The sequence below is a fragment of the Alternaria arborescens genome (assembly GCF_004154835.1).
Source record: "Alternaria arborescens strain FERA 675 chromosome Unknown contig_15, whole genome shotgun sequence".
Taxonomy (NCBI): Eukaryota; Fungi; Ascomycota; class Dothideomycetes; order Pleosporales; family Pleosporaceae; genus Alternaria; species Alternaria arborescens.
The window spans coordinates 610,035-626,708 of NW_021167870.1; the positions used below are offsets into that span (position 1 = coordinate 610,035).

Sequence of the window (16,674 nt, forward strand, 5' to 3'; positions counted from 1 at the left end):
TACGTGACGTATGGAGATGACTATACGTTGATTCTCATCTTGAATAGATACTTCAATACCACCTTTACTGTCAGCACTTTCTATGTAGTCTTCAGTCCGTGTCGATAAATCATTCTAGTTCACGGTTGTAATGTACGCGCGAGCATTCAGAATCTGTGGTCAAGCGACCGCAAGCAGAGGCTTACCGGACGAACATGTTAAAAAAAAGTGACGATCGTTTGCTGGTGAGAATGTTGTTACTATACCCATATCGTAAGATGGGGGACAGTCTATCCTCTTGGACTAGTTGTTTTTGTTCTTAGGCGCGACTAAAAACCCAAGACAACTGCGGCCGTACATCGAAAAAGTTGAAGCGGACATCATGGCTTAATTCCGGCGCTAACGATCATTCGAGCATTCTCGTGGCTGGGCACCCCAGAAACTACTTCGCATTTTGTTGATGTCTTATGTCCGTATCGGGCTTGGCGCAGACCGAACTGCGATCCGGCGAAACTATCACCCATGGGACGAGAGTCGGCCACTGTTTCGTCCACACCTGGTCACTACAACGAAAATACTGCCCAATAAGCAGATTACGGGCTACTGAACTATTCACCTCTGGAAGTCCAATTTTTGTACTCAAGTACAAATGTGGTAGGTAACCTCGTCACGATCTCAGTATCACACGTTGTCCAACGATTGACATCATGAAGCAGCAAATATTTCGACTCCTCCATCTGTTCGCTGCAATTTCTCTTTCTCACAGCGAGTCCGTATTCTTCGAAAACGGCACCATTATATCTTTTAATGAAACGAGCGGTTCCGTAGAAATACTGCGCGATCACTCTCTCCTTGTTGTCAACGATATCATTAGCGCAATCTTCCCTACAAATTCAACAAGCTCAATCCCAGCGGAAACTACTCGAATCTCAGTCGAAGGAGACATATTGTCCCCTGGCCATGTCGACACTCATCGCCACGTCTGGCAAACCGCTCACCGCTCTATCGGTGGCACTGGTACCCTAGCAGAATATCTCACGAGATGGACGAACACAACAATCGCTGCAAGAATCTACGACGCGGAAATATCTTATTTTTCAGAGCTGGTCGGACTCTGCGAAGCTGTTAGTGCAGGCGTTACAACTATCGTGGATCACGCATCCGGATCTTTCACGAGCGACATTGTTGATGCATACATCCAGGCTACCAAGGACAGTGGTATCAGGAGCATCTTCGCATACAACTTGGGAGGCTACGATACCGTATCATTCGACGAACAGGTTGAGCATTTTAAGACTTTGATGACTGATGGGACTCTGACTGGGAGTACTGTTAGTCTTGGTATCTCTTATGAAAGATGGACTTTTGGTATAGAATCGGAAGTACAAGCCATCTCTGCGTTAATTAGGTAAGAGCTTTGTATGACACAATTCGGGTATTGGATGTTTCTAATCTTTGACAGTGAGTTTGACATTGCTGTGCTCGAGACGCATGCGGTCGGCGGCGTATACGCAACAGAAAACAACCCGTCTGTACTGTCACAGATAAAACTGGCCAACGGAACGCACCTTCTGAATACTACGGTGCCCGTCGTGTTCGTACACGGCACATCTCTCACGGCCACAGATCTGACGTTATTGCGCACCTACAATCATTACATGGCGTATGCTCCGGAGTTTGAAATGTCGCACTCCCGAGAGGTGGGCCAACAGCATCTCGCCATGGATCAAGCATCCCTCAGCGTAGGCACGCATTATACAAACAGCGGCGATCTGATCACCCAAGCGAGGATCTGGCTCCAGAATGTTCGCGAGCGTTTGATGACTCACCTTACCACCGAGGAAAGAATTGTGGTGAACCGCAATCCGATGTCTACCAATCAAGGCTTTTTGCTGGCCACAAGGTCCGGGGCTCAAGCTATACGACGCGATGATCTTGGTGTGTTGCGTGTTGGGGCCAAGGCAGACATTGTAGTATACGACGGAAAGGCGCCGGGACTGCTGGGTTGGAGTGATCCTGTCACTGCTGTTCTCTTGCACTCCCACGTAGGACATGTCAAACATGTCCTTGTCAATGGAAAGATTTGGAAAAGAGATGGACGAATTGTGCACCAAGGTTGTCTGAGCACCAACACAAGCAATATTGAAGAAGGGTTCCTCAAGGCTGCCAAAACGGTCCAGCAATTCTGGAACGAGAATCCAGTGTCACTAGAAGGTGCATTCCTGACGGGTTACAGTTATGGTGGAAGGGATGATATGGACGTTGTTCGAGGCCCAGCGACTGGGTATTGACCTTTTGCGACAATAGACACGGAGGAGCCTGAACAGCATTGGAACGCAGTAAAATCGAGCCTGCTTCGATAAAGATAGTACAGGTTTAAATGACATGGCATAATTACCTGCTAAACAGAAGACTGCGCGACTTAATGCAGGAGTGAGAGAGTTACATGCGCGAACAAAGATAAGATTAGAGTAAGCTTGGTTGTATGATTATATAGATTGGGAATGTATTACGGTTTTTCTAGTGGGCTCGATTCTATGAGACGTGTCTTGCCATGCTATGAACATCGCACAATAACTCAACTGTTTTATCCGATATGGATTTATGAGAGCTAGAGATTATGAACAGCATTAGTTCTAGTAGTGCAGATTGGTTATTGCTCCGCACAAGGAAGTGGTTCATTTACCGAGTTAATATCTCGCAATGGTGATACAAGACTGCTTCCACTCTACGTTGCATTCTTGTAAGTTACAATGTAGCCGATGAACCGACCGACTCTGCCCGGAAGCTTTAGTCAGTCGATTCGATCACTGATGGAACTGACTGAATCGCCAGGTTGAACTGTCCTTTTGTTGACGACACCGATGGGGCCTGAATGAACCTTGGATAAATACCATCCCTTCATCTGAGAATGATGCCAAGCATTTCAAAGCCGCATATCCCCTCAACTGGTACGGTGATCGCAAAGATGTCGATTTCTATGAGACAGGCCACGTACCCATGTGGACTACTCGGTGTCGGCAGTGCTTTTGCGCGAAGGTAAGGATTCTTCGGTATCGGAAGCCTCACTGCGCGAAGCCAAGGAATTCACTAGGCTTAGCGGCCTGCTGCACAAAGCCAAGCTTTCTACTGGATGCATGATTCCTAGTAATCTAGAGAGAAGACTAGGGAGACGCTTACTTGACTGACATCCTTGCGAGCTAACCTCATGAGGCCTACCACTGCACGTACCTCTAAACAAGCTTAAAAGCAAGAAACCTCATTCCATCATTATCTCTACTGTTTCCACTCAGAAGTTACTTCTACTCCCAGTTCGATCCTACTATACTGCTATATTTCTATCATGACTTCCAAAGACCACTCTCCTCACGTGCTCATTCTTGGAGGCGGCATTGGCGGCCTGACACTCGCCCAGGCCCTAAGAAAGAAAGAGATCCCGTTCTCGATCTTCGAACGCGATTCAAAGCAAAATTCTCGCAGCCAAGGATGGTCTATAGGATTACACACCATACTAGACGACCTTAAAGCCAGCATTTCAGACGACATGCCATCCCTAGAGACAGTATTCCACCTTCATCCACTCAAATTCCCTTCGCAGCTTGCTGTCTACCAGGCACAGGATCCGGGTCAGCGACATGGTGTGACCGATGATGGGTCCGGCAAGCTGCTAAGAGCAAATCGTAGGAGACTAAGAGAATTTCTTAGTACTGGAATTCAGGTTGAGTTTGGGAAGCAAGCAACAGGAATTCAAGAAGATCATCACAGCGTAACAGTAAATTTCACAGATGGGACTTCAGCCAATGGTGATTTCTTGGTTGGCGCAGATGGCGTGCATAGTACTGGTAAGCCTCACCCACATATCTTGGACACAGATTTGCATTGCTAATAGGAGCCATGTTACAGTCCGTCGCCACCTACTCTACCCCAATGAGGACAAGCTTAAACGACTGCCTATCGCTACTATCATTGGCGAGGTCACACTGGAAAACGAGGATATGGAGCGACAGCTCGAACTTGGCCATTCTTGCTACATTGTTCGCGCAGACAACAACATAACTGGCTCCGGGGATCTGGTCATGTTCGTGGGTGTCAACGATATCCTCCCTGATGCCAAATCAGGGCTTTATTACTGGTTTTTGATCTGGCCCGACGAGGCTGCGACCCAAGGATCACACTGGACTGCTACTGCAAGTCAACAGGAGCTTTTATCCGCAGCAAGAGCCATGACAAAGAACTTTGCGCCGGACTTCAAGGCCATTATAGAGAAGACGTCTGTTGAAGGAATGAGAGCGCCACCCCTCGTTATGCACGACGTTGAGCTGTCCCCGGAGGATTTCAGCTCTGGCAGAGTTGCGTTGTTAGGCGATGCAGCACATTGTATGACGCCTTTCTCGGGTCAAGGAGGTGTCACTGCTATTCGAGATGCACTTGACCTGGCTCAAGCACTATCACGTGTTGCTGAAGATGGGCTCAGGGGTGCGGATCTAGAAGCTGTTATGACTAAGTACAGGGACACCATGCTTGAGCGTGGAGTTCGAGCTGTGCAACTATCACGGGATGCAATCACGAAGAGCAATCTGGTCAGGGAGGGTGCGCCTTTTGCTTACGGCCAATATTCGAAGCCGATACCTCTGGAAAGGATTCGTCTTTGAAAAGTACTACACACTTCGTACTGAACTTGGTTGCGCACACCGTATTATGCTCTGGCGTTGAGCGTTTCGTCGTTGCCTGTAAGAACGAAAGCAGGTGGAGAAGCGCTTCCATGGGTACTCTAGTCACACCTATAAGGGTAACTTATCGCACTTGATAGCCAAGCATATGCCGCAATGTTTGTTCTTGTTTGTGGCTAGTGTATCGTTCATCGCAGTGCGAGTGTTCGGAATCTGTTGTAACACATTTCCTCGTTTTTCCTGTTCAAAGATACGAGATCTGGCGTGCGTCTACAACCTTTCATGATATCATACCATCATCAGCTGTGACATCCGTCTGAACCACCATGTTATCGTAGGATCTTTCTTTCTCAGTCTGAGGAATCACCATTGTCTTGCGCAAAAGCTCATATGAATCGCTGTTATCAACAATTTGACTGCTCCGCTTGTACCTCGAATCCAAGCCAGTCGATGCCACGAAGTACGATATCCTTCTCTCTTCCCCATGCTGCTAGAGTTCGCACCAAGTCTTCGATCTGTGTCTGCGACAAAGCCTCATCGCGTAGTTGAATCCCTAGCTTCAGGTAGCCTTCCAGTGAGATCTCGCTCGATACTCTTCTATCCGGACTAAGAAAGATATGACTTTTGTTTGGAAGTAAAGACCACAATATGGACTGTTCTTCGTCTATTACCAGGTCCTTACGTAGATGCGCGCTTAGCGTGGATGTTGAAAAAGGCTTGCCGCGTCTGTCGTTTGCAAATGTATTCAAAGTTTCGATCAGAGAACGATTGAAGCGGATTGTTTCTGCACTCATTACCTCAAAACGTTTCGTCTGATTCCGGTTCTGCCTCTCCGGTGGATTGATCTTGGCCATCCAGTCATCCGTTTGTTTGCTTGCCCACGTCGTATCCGTATCCAGTATCATAAAGACATCCGCATCCACTATGTCAGAGCGAAGAATATCGTATGATCTGTGCCAATCAATATACCGGCGCCGCCATTTTCCCGGGCCTATTTTGACCGCCGGGCTTCCCAATTTGAGGTGTTTTTGATCTTCTTCGATCGTGCTAGCGCCAGTATAGTATACGACGAGTAAATTGTTAGGTCCGTCGTTCTGCTCGGTGAACCTATCGAGAGATCGATTCATCTGATGCTCGGCTTGGTGCGAGACGTCTAGAACGACCATCTCTGTGTGGAAACCATATTGCACACGGAGGACATGGTCGAGCTCGTTCACCTGTTCTGATATCAGCATACGCAACAAGATCTTCTTTCTCATGCAGAAGAGTTGGTTGTGGGGTTTGCTCGCCGCTTGTCCCGTTATACTAAAAGGTGAACATAGATATGTGAATTATGACCACGTACCTCTTGACTCCTTTTCGAATCCTCCGGTTCATCTGCCCACTTCACAAGTAATGCTGCAGCCTTTTCGTAGTCATCGATCCAGGCATCGGTCGTATCCAGGTTCGCAGCAATCGCATTATCCCACCACAACTTCATTTTTCTCTCATTGTCTTTTGTGACATTGTCCCTGTGTAGTTGGTGTGGGTACCAATCTTCGGCATCGTGCCATTGTGCTCCAATACCAGTCGTTTCTACTGACTTTTGTGAGGCGCTTAACGAGGGAGAGATATTCGGGAGGCTCTCATCTGTAGCCATGACGCCCTTTTTCTGTGAAATCGCTGCTTTTCGCTCGATCTCCCAGCGCAGACGAAAGAACGCATTTTCCTGGCCTTCTCCATATATGGGTGGCATGTGAACTCCACATAGACCAAGAAGAGAGTAGGCAGCGTCTTCCGGCCGTTTGGTACTACGCCCTTTTGCCCATGACATGCGTTCATCGATGCTAAAATTGGATAGTGAGAGACCTGATTTGTGTAAAGCCTGCACTGATATTCCTGTTATCTCATGGATGATTCTTGCAAGGCCTTGTCTGTCGTCTAGAAGATCTCCTTCCTGGTTGAAAAACTTCACTGAAGTTGGCGCTAGAAGTTCTTGAAGGGTCCAGCCTCTGGTGAACCATTTGCTCGCCCGAAATGATATTTCCCAATGGCGCCCAGAATCCTTTCGGGGTGAGCTAGATTTGTTTCTGGTTAGCAAACCTACGACAGCAGCGGCGCCATTTCTCTGACGCCTAACATCGGTGAGGTAAACGTAGCATCTGGAAGATTGTTGATACCACGAAAACATGGAGTTAATTGCCTCCGAGAGTTTCACACTATCTTTCTTGTCAATACAGCACGTATCCACCTGAAGAGTGTCAGCTATCGTGCACAGAGTTGCAACGAGCATCAGACGTCACCCAGAAATATTCCAATCCATCTTCTCTGGCTTGCCGAGCGCAGAAGCGCAATTTCTCGTAGCCGGTTTTGTTCTTGCCTCTGCCCTTTTCGATGTCCTTGAATGTCACTTCGTCGCTATCGGATCCCCAGGTGTGTGAAAGTATAGCATATGGCGGAGGCTGCCCATGGTATTCAGTAAGGCTGAACTCGCCATCACTCTCACGTCGCAGCAGGTGCATGATGAGACGGCAGCGCAAGCGGGCTTCTTGAGTCGCCGTTGAACATCAATGCCAGGAAGGTTCGTGTAATGCTCTCTGGCAGCAGCTGATGCCTAGATAACAACATGATCAAGTAAGCAGTGGCGTTCTCCAAGTCGAGGAGCTGAGATGCAGCCTTCCGTAGCGCGCGGAGAGGGGTTTTGCTCACATAGATATCGCTATATTGCACGTAACATAGTGCTGTGGTAACGTTAACAGAGTGTCTGTGCAGTACTAATAAATTAACGCAGCGTTTGCGCGCTTTTCAACCTTGATATAGCGACATCTATATGTTGTAGAACCCCCTCTGTGCCGTGCGGCTGAGAGTGACATGGGTTGGCATCGCGTGGAGCTGAGGTGGGGGTGGGGCAGATTGGCAGGGTCCATGACGGAGCTTCGCGTTCCTCGAAATATCTGACACTTCAGGCACCACACTTCTTCCACAAAAGCACCCTCCCACCCAAGCTCAGCGCATCAATTTTATACTCAAACTGTACGAAAGAGTTCTGCATCCAAACCGCCATCATGCAGATGCCAGACATGCCCGTCAACGTCCCCATCGACGACCCAAACGCCGACACAGAATGGTAAGCCAGGCGACCACCAACCTCAAGCAAGAAACGACAGCCCTAACATGCGCGCAACAGGAACGACATCCTCCGGAGTAAAGGCATCATCCCTGAAAAGCCGCCATCGCCCACACCCATGATCCAAGAAGCACTCGAGCAAGCCCGCCAACTCGCCCACGAAAACCGACTCGAAGGCAAAGACCTCGACGAACTAGCCGAGCTAGAAGACGAAGAAGACGACGACTTTCTCGATTCGTACCGCCAGAAGCGCATGGCTGAACTGTCCTCCATAAATACTGCCTCGGTCTACAATCAAGTCTACCACATCCAGAAACCAGACTACTCGTCCGACGTGACTGAGGAGAGCAAAAAAGCATACGTGCTTGTCCTGCTCACGAGTTCCACCGGTACAAACACAGAGTCAAGAGTCATGATTGAGCATTGGAGGGAGCTGGCAAAGAGATTTGGAGACGTCAAGTTTTGCCAGATGAGGGCGGATCTGTGTATTGAGGGATATCCGGATAAGAACACACCGACTGTGTTGATTTACAAAGATGGAGATATCAAGAGGCAGATTGTTACGCTGATGCAATTGAGTGGGCCCAGGACAAGTGTACAAGGTACGTCACGCTCACAGGTGTAGACGGCAGTTTTGCGTTACAAAGATGCTAATTTGCGATGATAGATATCGAAAGAATCCTCGTAGATGTTGGCGCGGTCAAGCTAGGAGATACCCGCCTCCAGAAGAAGAAAGACGACGATGACGATGTCAATACGAGCAAGATAAGACAGGGAACTACCGCTGGCGACGATGACGATAGCGATTGGGATTGAAACAGCCGCAATTAGCTGTCGTTCCTTGGCTGGATCACATGCCTCGTTGACACGTCGTGTGGCAGCAGGTGAATCCTCAAACTGAAGAGGAAACATGTTGCGAGGTGTGCATCACAGAGGGGCAAGCCTAATGTCGTCCCAGCGATGGGTAAGCTCCTGCCCCGACCATAGTCGTAGCGATACCTTGGGAGCACAGCCAACGATACCGCAGATGGAGCGCAATAAAGCAGGTTTGCAGATTGCTTCCTAGGCAACATCATTTTTCTGAGACGTTGTGGAAAATTGCGCCAATGGTGTACATACCAGATGTAATTGTAAATCTGGGTCGTAGCACGTCATGTATATGCAACTCGTGGTACCAACGACGAACGTGGAAAAGTTCCTATAAACGACCTGTTCTCGGCGTTCGAGCCATGCAAGATGTTCATGATTATTTCCTTGTACACATTCTCAGTGTGAAGTTACCACTCACACACGTCCATTGTGCTATAGATGGCATCATGGATCGCTAGCTCATGACTTGAAAGAGCTGTTGGACAGGGATAAAGTGTGCATATGCTCTGTTGGATGACATGCTGACTTCCCAAGACTTCTAAGCTGCTTCAAAAAGGACTTTCGCGTCTTTGGGAACGCCTTCCCGTTTGAAGCTTCATGCATCGATGCGGGGAATGTAGACTGTTTTGACACGTATTACCCCTTCTGGATATTGGTCAAGGATGACGGGTGATTAGCGAGCGTGGGGTTTCTGATAGGCTTTGGTACAGTATTCCTTGGCATGTTTGTTTAGTACTTGGAAATGTTGGGAAAGGGAAGAGTAGTGGGCGGTGTTGGTGAAGTGTGTCTTTATTCCATTGTATTGGTCTCGCGGTGATGAAGTCCCTATGTTGTTGTGAGGAGAAACATGTAGTTTGGTTCATAGAGATTCTGTTGTACTTCCTGTGAGCGCCAGCGATGGAGACGTGACGGATCAGGAACATGTTAATTTCCTAGATTTCGTTTTCCTACATCAAGCGCCATGGAATGACTACAGAGACACTGCAACAAATGACCTTTTTTTCCGCAAGTGCAGACACGTTGCCTTTTATCGTTGCCTCCTGATAGTTCGAGCGTCCTAATTCACAAGACTGCTCATCAGGCTACAGTGATGCCGAACGCCCAAAGCGCCCAAATCCCGCAAAGCAAACTTGCCAGCCTAAATGGTAGAGAAAAGACAGAAAAGAAAAGAAGAAAAAAAACGGGGTATTGACAAGAAGAAAGAAGGTTAGGGCAACAGCAGCCCAGCCATCATATAAGTTCATCACCGCCGCATCGACGCGACTCTTCGACAGCTTGCCAAATGGTGCTCTCTGCAAACACAGGTCCATGACCATCACACGTCGTCTTCCCTTTGAGCCGCTCACATACATCAGCCACATCGACGAGACCCTGCTTGACGAGGGTATGCGACTGTATCAAATCCCAGGCCTGTGCAGCGGGAATCTCTCTCCCCCTGGCCTTGGTGCGTGAGTGTTCCCTACCAGCAGAATTCACAACGGAGCCGTTGGTCAGCGACTCGACGCTGTAGTCCATCTCCTGTTCGTCGTCATCCTCTGCGGGCAGATGAGCGCCGGGCGAGGGATAGCTCGCAGAGACGGGGCGCGAGGAGGCGGGAGAATGGCCACTGGTAGCGCGCAGGATCTCGTTCTCGGTACGGGCGCGATGCAGCGCGGCTTTCAAGCGGTCGTTGTCTGACTGGAGGGAGCGGGTGCTGGTTTCGAGGGCCGACAGCTTCGTCTCGAGCTCCTTGACGTGGCGTTCTTTGCGCTCGCGGAATGCGCGCTGGCTGTGACACCCAAGTCAGCATTCTTGCCCGCAAGACAACGATACGAGTGGGACGGGAATAAAAACACACGCTGCCCTGTTCTGTGCCTTGCGCCTGCTCTGGGCAGGCGTCAGGTTGTCCTTTTCCTCGCTGCTGCTTCGCGTCTGGTTTGGCTGGCCATCTTCGAGTTCGGGGCCCAGTCCAGAGTCTACGCTGCCGACAGGCATGGGGGTGTGTGCTGCTATGTTTTCCGGAGAGCCCTGCTGGGGGGTGGGCAGGCCGTTGTTAAGGTTAAAGGCATCGTAGCATGTGGGATACAGTCCGGGGTCGAGAGGTTCCTGGTGCCGCGTCAGGTCACATTACTAAGGCTGTTTGCGGGGTCTTCCGGCACGCCCGCCGCCCCTACTCACAATGCTCTGCGTCGTGTCTGTGTCGAGTCCGCCGTGGGCGAACGAGTGCTGCATGCCCAGGAATTGGTTGTAGGGCTGCTGGGGCCCGCCAAAGTACGAGTAGTCCATGGTGGTTTCGACGTTGCTGGCTAACACGGTTGTAGCGCGACCGAGGAGCTCCACGCTACTTTGGGGTTGCTAAGTACTGACTGAGCCTGTGCAAAGCACCGAATAGCCCCCGTAGCGGATTCGATGCAGATCGAGAGTCGCAGCGTCGAGGCAGCACCAAGGCTCAAGTATCTCCACGACACGCACAGCTGGACATCTGGGCCTTATAACCCAGCAAAACGGTAGGGGTGGAGCTTAGAGGTGCTCACTCCCGCTGCTATGACGCCCAACCAGATTGGTCAAACTAAACAGCCATGCAGGTGGTGGCGCAAAGACCATCTAGACGACCCCAGTACACGGTTTGCGGCCTTCAACCGCTCTGCATTGCTGCAACCATGAGCACGCCTGCATGTGCCTGTTGTGTTACGCTGGCGACTCATCATGGATTTGGTTTATTTCCTCACGTTGGACTCTTCAGCCTGCCAACAGTGTCTGCTTACAGTGTCGCCCAAAGCCGCGGATGACCATCTCCAATCGCAACTGTGACGGACAACGGCCACATTGTTGCTGATGGCGGCCCTTATCGACCCGAACGCACGAGTTTCGCTAAGCAGCCCAAACGGGTATTCTCCAGCAGAAGCAATGCTGACTGCAGCTTCGCAAGCACGATACTGTGTACTTTTAGGGTAGGGAACGGCGGCATCCTGGCATGAAGTGCACCCAGACTCGCTACAGCCATGTCTCGCACGTGTACCCACTTGACGACGGTGCTGACTGAGTCCCATCGACATAGGCTGCATGCATTCTCATGTTCAGAGCATGCTGGGTGCATTGTGAGTACCGCTTGCGTTTGGTAGTCTGCATCTCTTCTGGAGAGCATCTTCCTCAACTCGACGCAATTGGCAGGGTCACTTTACCACAGTAAGCCAGCTGTAGTACCCAGGCCCTACGCATCAGCAACCCCGGACAGAGATCGTTGCTTGATCTCCACAAACCAAAGCTGGAGCTGAATGGTGCAGATGAAAGCGTAAGAAATTTCCATGAAGACTCACAACATACCATCCTTCAGCGTCGTAAGCACTAGCCTCGCATCATTTAGTGTACAAAATCGTCGCCCATGGCGTACTTTCATCCTCAGCAAATCGGGTCTCACATCATCCTGCAGCCACAGTGTACGCGAAGCTTGCAATTACTGTGTCCTTCTACTGCTCCGACTACAGGACGGTATTTCCACTGGGAACAATTGATGAAACCTCTATGTGTTTGCTTACGGTGCGGTTGTGTAGTCTCGTTGACACCGTCGACAAGCTTCGCACTGTCATGCGCTCTGCATCGCGGATTAAGCTGCTGAACAAGTTGATACAATTAGCAGGGACGCGGAAAGACCTTATAGTAAAGGACTGTAGCGACACTCAAGAGATGCGTTCTCATAATGCTCGAGCTCCCTTGTGACACGTCTCTAGTCTGCTTCAGGCTTCTGATAACGTCTCACCATGCTAGTTGCATTTGCTTCTAGTGAGAATGCACATACCTACTTTTCCTCTTTACTGACTGCGGAACACTGTGGACAATCACTACATTGGACGTACTGTATGAAGCTGTAATCGACCAGACTGCGACAAGCTTCGGAATCTGCACAAGACCCATGATCGCCACATCATGCAGGTATCGCTAAAGCTTACTTGAAGTGGCCAAGATGATCTTCGTCTCTCCAGATCCGCCCCGGGCTCACGAGCATCCCCCAGTGTCGAAGAGGGAGAAAGGTAGATTTTATCTAAAGGCTGTTACTAATCACCTTTCATGCTTTTCTACTTCAACTCACGCAAGTAAGATGACTTGGATGCTTGTAACGCACTTGGTTAACAGTAGTGCTATTTGTAGCAAGATAATCTTTGTTTCAATACGAGTGCAAGGCGGTCATTTCGAGTCATTGTTGCCCTTGGTACGCTAGCAACGATACTTTCGAGGTGTGCGCCACGCGGCGAGAATTACTTCGTTCCATGATGTATCGAGTTCAATCCGATGCTCCTTCCAGCATGATTGAGCTAAGTATCCGTTGTGGCTCCCAAAGAAAGACCGCCAAGGTCTCGACCAGGCTGTTCCCGAGTTTCGGAGCTTCGGATATTGACGCCAAGCCAGCGAAAATTTGCATCTAATCTTATCAATCAGTCTTAGCTGCACGCTATATCTCATGCAGGGCAGCATGCACGATATCTCACTGGATCGCCATGTACGAGAAGCTTTCCGGTGGTTCGGAACATGTTCCCAGAGAGGAAAGGTGATGGTGAATGTACGGAGTTGTTTGCCAATTCAAACCATGTCAGGCCACCTGGGCATTCACCTACCTATGGTCGACTCGCGCAGCGTTGGTACAAATAAGAAACCTCGCAGCGCACGCTGAGACTAGTATATTCTCACACTGCAACCTCGCGTTCCAAACAGCCACTCGCCATGTCTCACCGTAGCGATGCTGACGTTGACAAGAACGTGCAGCTCAGCACCACGGTGACCGGCCTCGATTCACATGCGAAGCAAGAAAGCGACTTCACCGCCACCAACCAGAAGCCTCAGTCTCCAGCAGCACTGTCCGGTGCAAAGTCCCCCGGTGTCCTACGTATCGAAGCGCTTAATGCACACACGTCTTTCGTCAACCGCTGCTGCATCTTCTTCGGCATCTTCCTCGTCGCGTATGCATATGGTTTGGACGGCACGCTGCGGTACACTTACCAGCCATATGCCACTGCGGGATTCCAGGAGCACTCGACCTTGGCCACCATCAATGTTTTGAGGAGTGTTATTGCTGCTGCTGCACAACCTACTGCAGCTAAAATCGCCGACGTGTTCGGCCGAGTCGAAGTCGTCGTTCTTTCCATCTTCTTCTACATACTGGGTAGGTCCCCCCAGTTCCGCATGGATATGTTATAGTGACGAGCCGTCCGCCTCCTACCATTTTTTGCTAACACGGAAGTTTACAGGAACGATTATAGAGGCTGCTAGCAAAGATGTCGAGTCCTTTGCAACAGGTGCCGTTTTCTACCAGATTGGGTACACGACTATCATTGTTCTCATCGAAGTCATCATAGCGGATATCACATCCCTTCGCTCTCGTCTCTTCTTCTCCTATATCCCCGCCATCCCGTTTTTAATCAACACGTGGGTTAGCGGAGACGTCAGCCAGGCTGTGCTCATCAAGACGACTTGGAGATGGGGTGTGGGCATGTGGTGTATCATCTACACTGTGTGCTGCATTCCGCTAGTTGCTTCGCTCATGTGGTCGAGTCGACAAGCCCGGAAGGCGGGCGCACTCGACAAGTACCAGACACCGTATCAGGTCCATGGCGGTAGCGTCAAGAATCTGCTAATGGCGCTCTTTTGGCAGATGGACGTTCCTGGTATTGTGCTGCTGATTGCTGTGTTTGGCTGCATTCTAACGGTGAGTTGACGTACTTTTTTCACCTGTTGGATGTTCGCTGTGCTGACTTGTTGCAAAGCCTTTTACCATTGCGGGTGGCGAACAGTCACAATGGGGTACGGCCAAGGTTATTGCCCCCCTTGTCATCGGATTCCTGTGCCTTCCCGTCTTCATCATTTGGGAGAGGAGAGCACCGCATCCAATGCTTCCCTTCTATCTGCTAAAGGATCGGGCAGTCTGGGGTGCTCTGGGAATTGCGTGTACCCTGAACTTCGCATGGACCATGCAAGGCGACTTTCTGTACACCGTACTCGTCGTTGCGTTTGACGAATCTATCAAGAGTGCGACTCGCATCAGCTCTTTGTACAGTTTCACGTCCGTCATCACTGGGCTGATACTCGGTGGTATCGTTTTCAAGGTTCGCCGCCTGAAGCCGTTCATCATTGCAGGAACATGTCTCTTCGTGGTGGCTTTTGGTCTCCTGATCCACTACCGTGGTGGCTCGGGCGATTCGTCGCACTCTGGCATCATTGGCGCGCAGATATGCTTGGGAATCGCGGGCGGTATGTTTCCGTATCCTGCGCAGGCGAGCATCCAGGCTGCGACGAAACACGAGCGTAAGTAATTTCCTTCCGTCGCCGCTTACCGTTGAACCGAGAATACACAATGCTGACCATTGATGATAGATGTCGCCATCGTCACGGGCATCTACCTCGCTACCTACAACATTGGAAGCGCGCTTGGCAACACCGTCTCAGGCGCCATGTGGCAGCAAATCATACCGATTGAGCTAGTCCGACGAACCGGTGATGCATCACTCGCGGCCACCGTCTACGGCGACCCGTTCACCTTTGCGACTTCATATCCCGTGGGTACGGTGGAGCGTACTGCTGTGATAGAGGCGTATCGGCATGTGCAGCGGCTACTATGCATTGCGGGCATCTGTCTGGCAGTGCTTCTTGTTGCCTTCTCGCTCGTCATTCGAGACCCGAAGTTGGGCAAAGAGCAGAGTTTGGAGGATGCGGAGGAGAGTGCTGATGTGGTGAGCTCGGATAGTAGGTACTAAGTGCCATTGAGACCTAGGACGCTGCGTTTATCGTAAGCAGTATTAATGGATATTTTCTGTGACTTCAGATAATGGAGAGGTGGTAGCTATGCGGTGCCTGTGGCCAGTGCTGTTGACACCATGACAATTAACTGTTGGTATAGTCACGCCCACATTTCAAAGGCTCGATTGCGTCGAAAATCCATGGCGAAGCAATTTCTATTGGGGGGAGATGTGTGCACTTAATTATGGAAGACGTCAATGGCGAGTGTACGGGTGTTGAAGTGTAGGAAGACACTATCACGAGGATGTCGAAGCATTTCCTCAGCACGATGAAAGAGATAAGGATGTACAGGTGTTGTACAATTGTATTGGAAAGGCTAAAGGAGTGTAGTAGTGCCTCTTTCGACTGCTAGCATACAAGAAAAAGTTCAAAAACCGATAGACCTCGACGCCTATAATCCACCTCGAAAACACTCTACCACTCGGTTTTACTCAGAGTCGTCGTCACTCTCGCCAGAGTCGTCGCTCTCGTCAAGGTCGTCGTCTCCGCAGTCTCTGCCATCATCATCGTTTTGATTGCCACTATCGATGATCCTTAACTGCTGAGTAAAGGATTGTGACTCCTGGGGGATATCGGCCAGAGGCATGCCCACTAAAGCCGCTGCCGCCTTGTCTGTTGCAAGTCTAGTGTCGAGCGTGTGTAGTACATGCTTGTCGTAGACGCCATCGGTGAATGTACAGCATGAGAGACCAAGCACTGTACAGTTCGTACACAGGTCGGCAAAGAGCTTTACAGGGACGCATTCCCTGTCTGGAAAGGTTTTGGCCTTGGTCGAGAACGAGAGAAGCCTACAGGTATCACAAGAGGAGCCACAACTTTCCCCGGCTACTCGAGCGAGCCCATATTCTGGTCGAAATATTTGAGCGATGATATCGTCGTTGGTTCTCCTACCGCCAGGCAGCATGACAATATCATTCTTGGCATCCTGGAACTGAATGGTCTGGTTCATGAAGTCTTACTCGGTCTGTACGACAAGTGCTGCTCCTTGAGTCTTGGGAATCCAAGCATGATTGTGGTTTGGTCGAGCATCGGTTAACCACTGAAGGAATGCTATGGCTTTAGCATAGTTCTTTAGTGATCCTGGTACTTGGGGGTCGATTCGCTCATTGTTGATGTTGGATTGGACATACGCAAATTGCCACTTCGCAGAGGATACCGGAAACTCCCATTCGATACGGACTGCGGATGAGTTTGCCTTGTCCAGTTTTTGAATGACCAATGGCTGCAAGTCGTGCCCAGGCATGTGGGTGTGCCGTTCCATCCTTTCGGACCTCGATAACGAAG

The 16,674-nt window shown here is 50.1% G+C and overlaps 8 protein-coding genes across 8 annotated transcripts; 4 read left to right on the forward strand and 4 right to left on the reverse strand.

Moving 5' to 3' along the window:
- Positions 1-686: 686 nt before the first annotated feature.
- AA0111_g7036 (hypothetical protein) lies at positions 687-2,270 on the forward strand (the record flags this gene model as incomplete). The annotated part of the gene is made up of 2 exons (XM_028653326.1): positions 687-1,387; positions 1,442-2,270. 2 exons carry the CDS (start codon positions 687-689, stop codon positions 2,268-2,270), a joined length of 1,530 nt encoding a protein of 509 aa, XP_028505352.1.
- Positions 2,271-3,322: 1,052 nt separating this feature from the next.
- On the forward strand, positions 3,323-4,631 carry AA0111_g7037 (hypothetical protein; the record flags this gene model as incomplete). Its single annotated transcript, XM_028653327.1, has 2 exons — positions 3,323-3,821; positions 3,883-4,631. 2 exons carry the CDS (start codon positions 3,323-3,325, stop codon positions 4,629-4,631), a joined length of 1,248 nt encoding a protein of 415 aa, XP_028505471.1.
- A 422-nt stretch (positions 4,632-5,053) lies between these two features.
- On the reverse strand, positions 5,054-7,150 carry AA0111_g7038 (hypothetical protein; the record flags this gene model as incomplete). Its single annotated transcript, XM_028653328.1, has 3 exons — positions 5,054-5,866; positions 5,995-6,879; positions 6,932-7,150. 3 exons carry the CDS (start codon positions 7,148-7,150, stop codon positions 5,054-5,056), a joined length of 1,917 nt encoding a protein of 638 aa, XP_028505485.1.
- Positions 7,151-7,693: 543 nt separating this feature from the next.
- Positions 7,694-8,571, forward strand: AA0111_g7039 (hypothetical protein; the record flags this gene model as incomplete). Its single annotated transcript, XM_028653329.1, has 3 exons — positions 7,694-7,755; positions 7,816-8,357; positions 8,423-8,571. 3 exons carry the CDS (start codon positions 7,694-7,696, stop codon positions 8,569-8,571), a joined length of 753 nt encoding a protein of 250 aa, XP_028505486.1.
- Positions 8,572-9,855: 1,284 nt separating this feature from the next.
- Positions 9,856-10,890, reverse strand: AA0111_g7040 (hypothetical protein; the record flags this gene model as incomplete). Its single annotated transcript, XM_028653331.1, has 3 exons — positions 9,856-10,393; positions 10,463-10,710; positions 10,783-10,890. 3 exons carry the CDS (start codon positions 10,888-10,890, stop codon positions 9,856-9,858), a joined length of 894 nt encoding a protein of 297 aa, XP_028505567.1.
- A 2,430-nt stretch (positions 10,891-13,320) lies between these two features.
- Positions 13,321-15,347, forward strand: AA0111_g7041 (Siderophore iron transporter 1; the record flags this gene model as incomplete). Its single annotated transcript, XM_028653332.1, has 4 exons — positions 13,321-13,759; positions 13,845-14,302; positions 14,361-14,898; positions 14,968-15,347. The coding sequence occupies 4 exons, from the start codon at positions 13,321-13,323 to the stop codon at positions 15,345-15,347; spliced, it is 1,815 nt and encodes a 604-aa protein (XP_028505566.1).
- A 470-nt stretch (positions 15,348-15,817) lies between these two features.
- Positions 15,818-16,339, reverse strand: AA0111_g7042 (hypothetical protein; the record flags this gene model as incomplete). Its single annotated transcript, XM_028653333.1, has 1 exon — positions 15,818-16,339. One exon carries the CDS (start codon positions 16,337-16,339, stop codon positions 15,818-15,820), a length of 522 nt encoding a protein of 173 aa, XP_028505565.1.
- Positions 16,340-16,345: 6 nt separating this feature from the next.
- Positions 16,346-16,633, reverse strand: AA0111_g7043 (hypothetical protein; the record flags this gene model as incomplete). Its single annotated transcript, XM_028653334.1, has 1 exon — positions 16,346-16,633. The coding sequence occupies one exon, from the start codon at positions 16,631-16,633 to the stop codon at positions 16,346-16,348; it is 288 nt and encodes a 95-aa protein (XP_028505564.1).
- Positions 16,634-16,674: the final 41 nt, after the last annotated feature.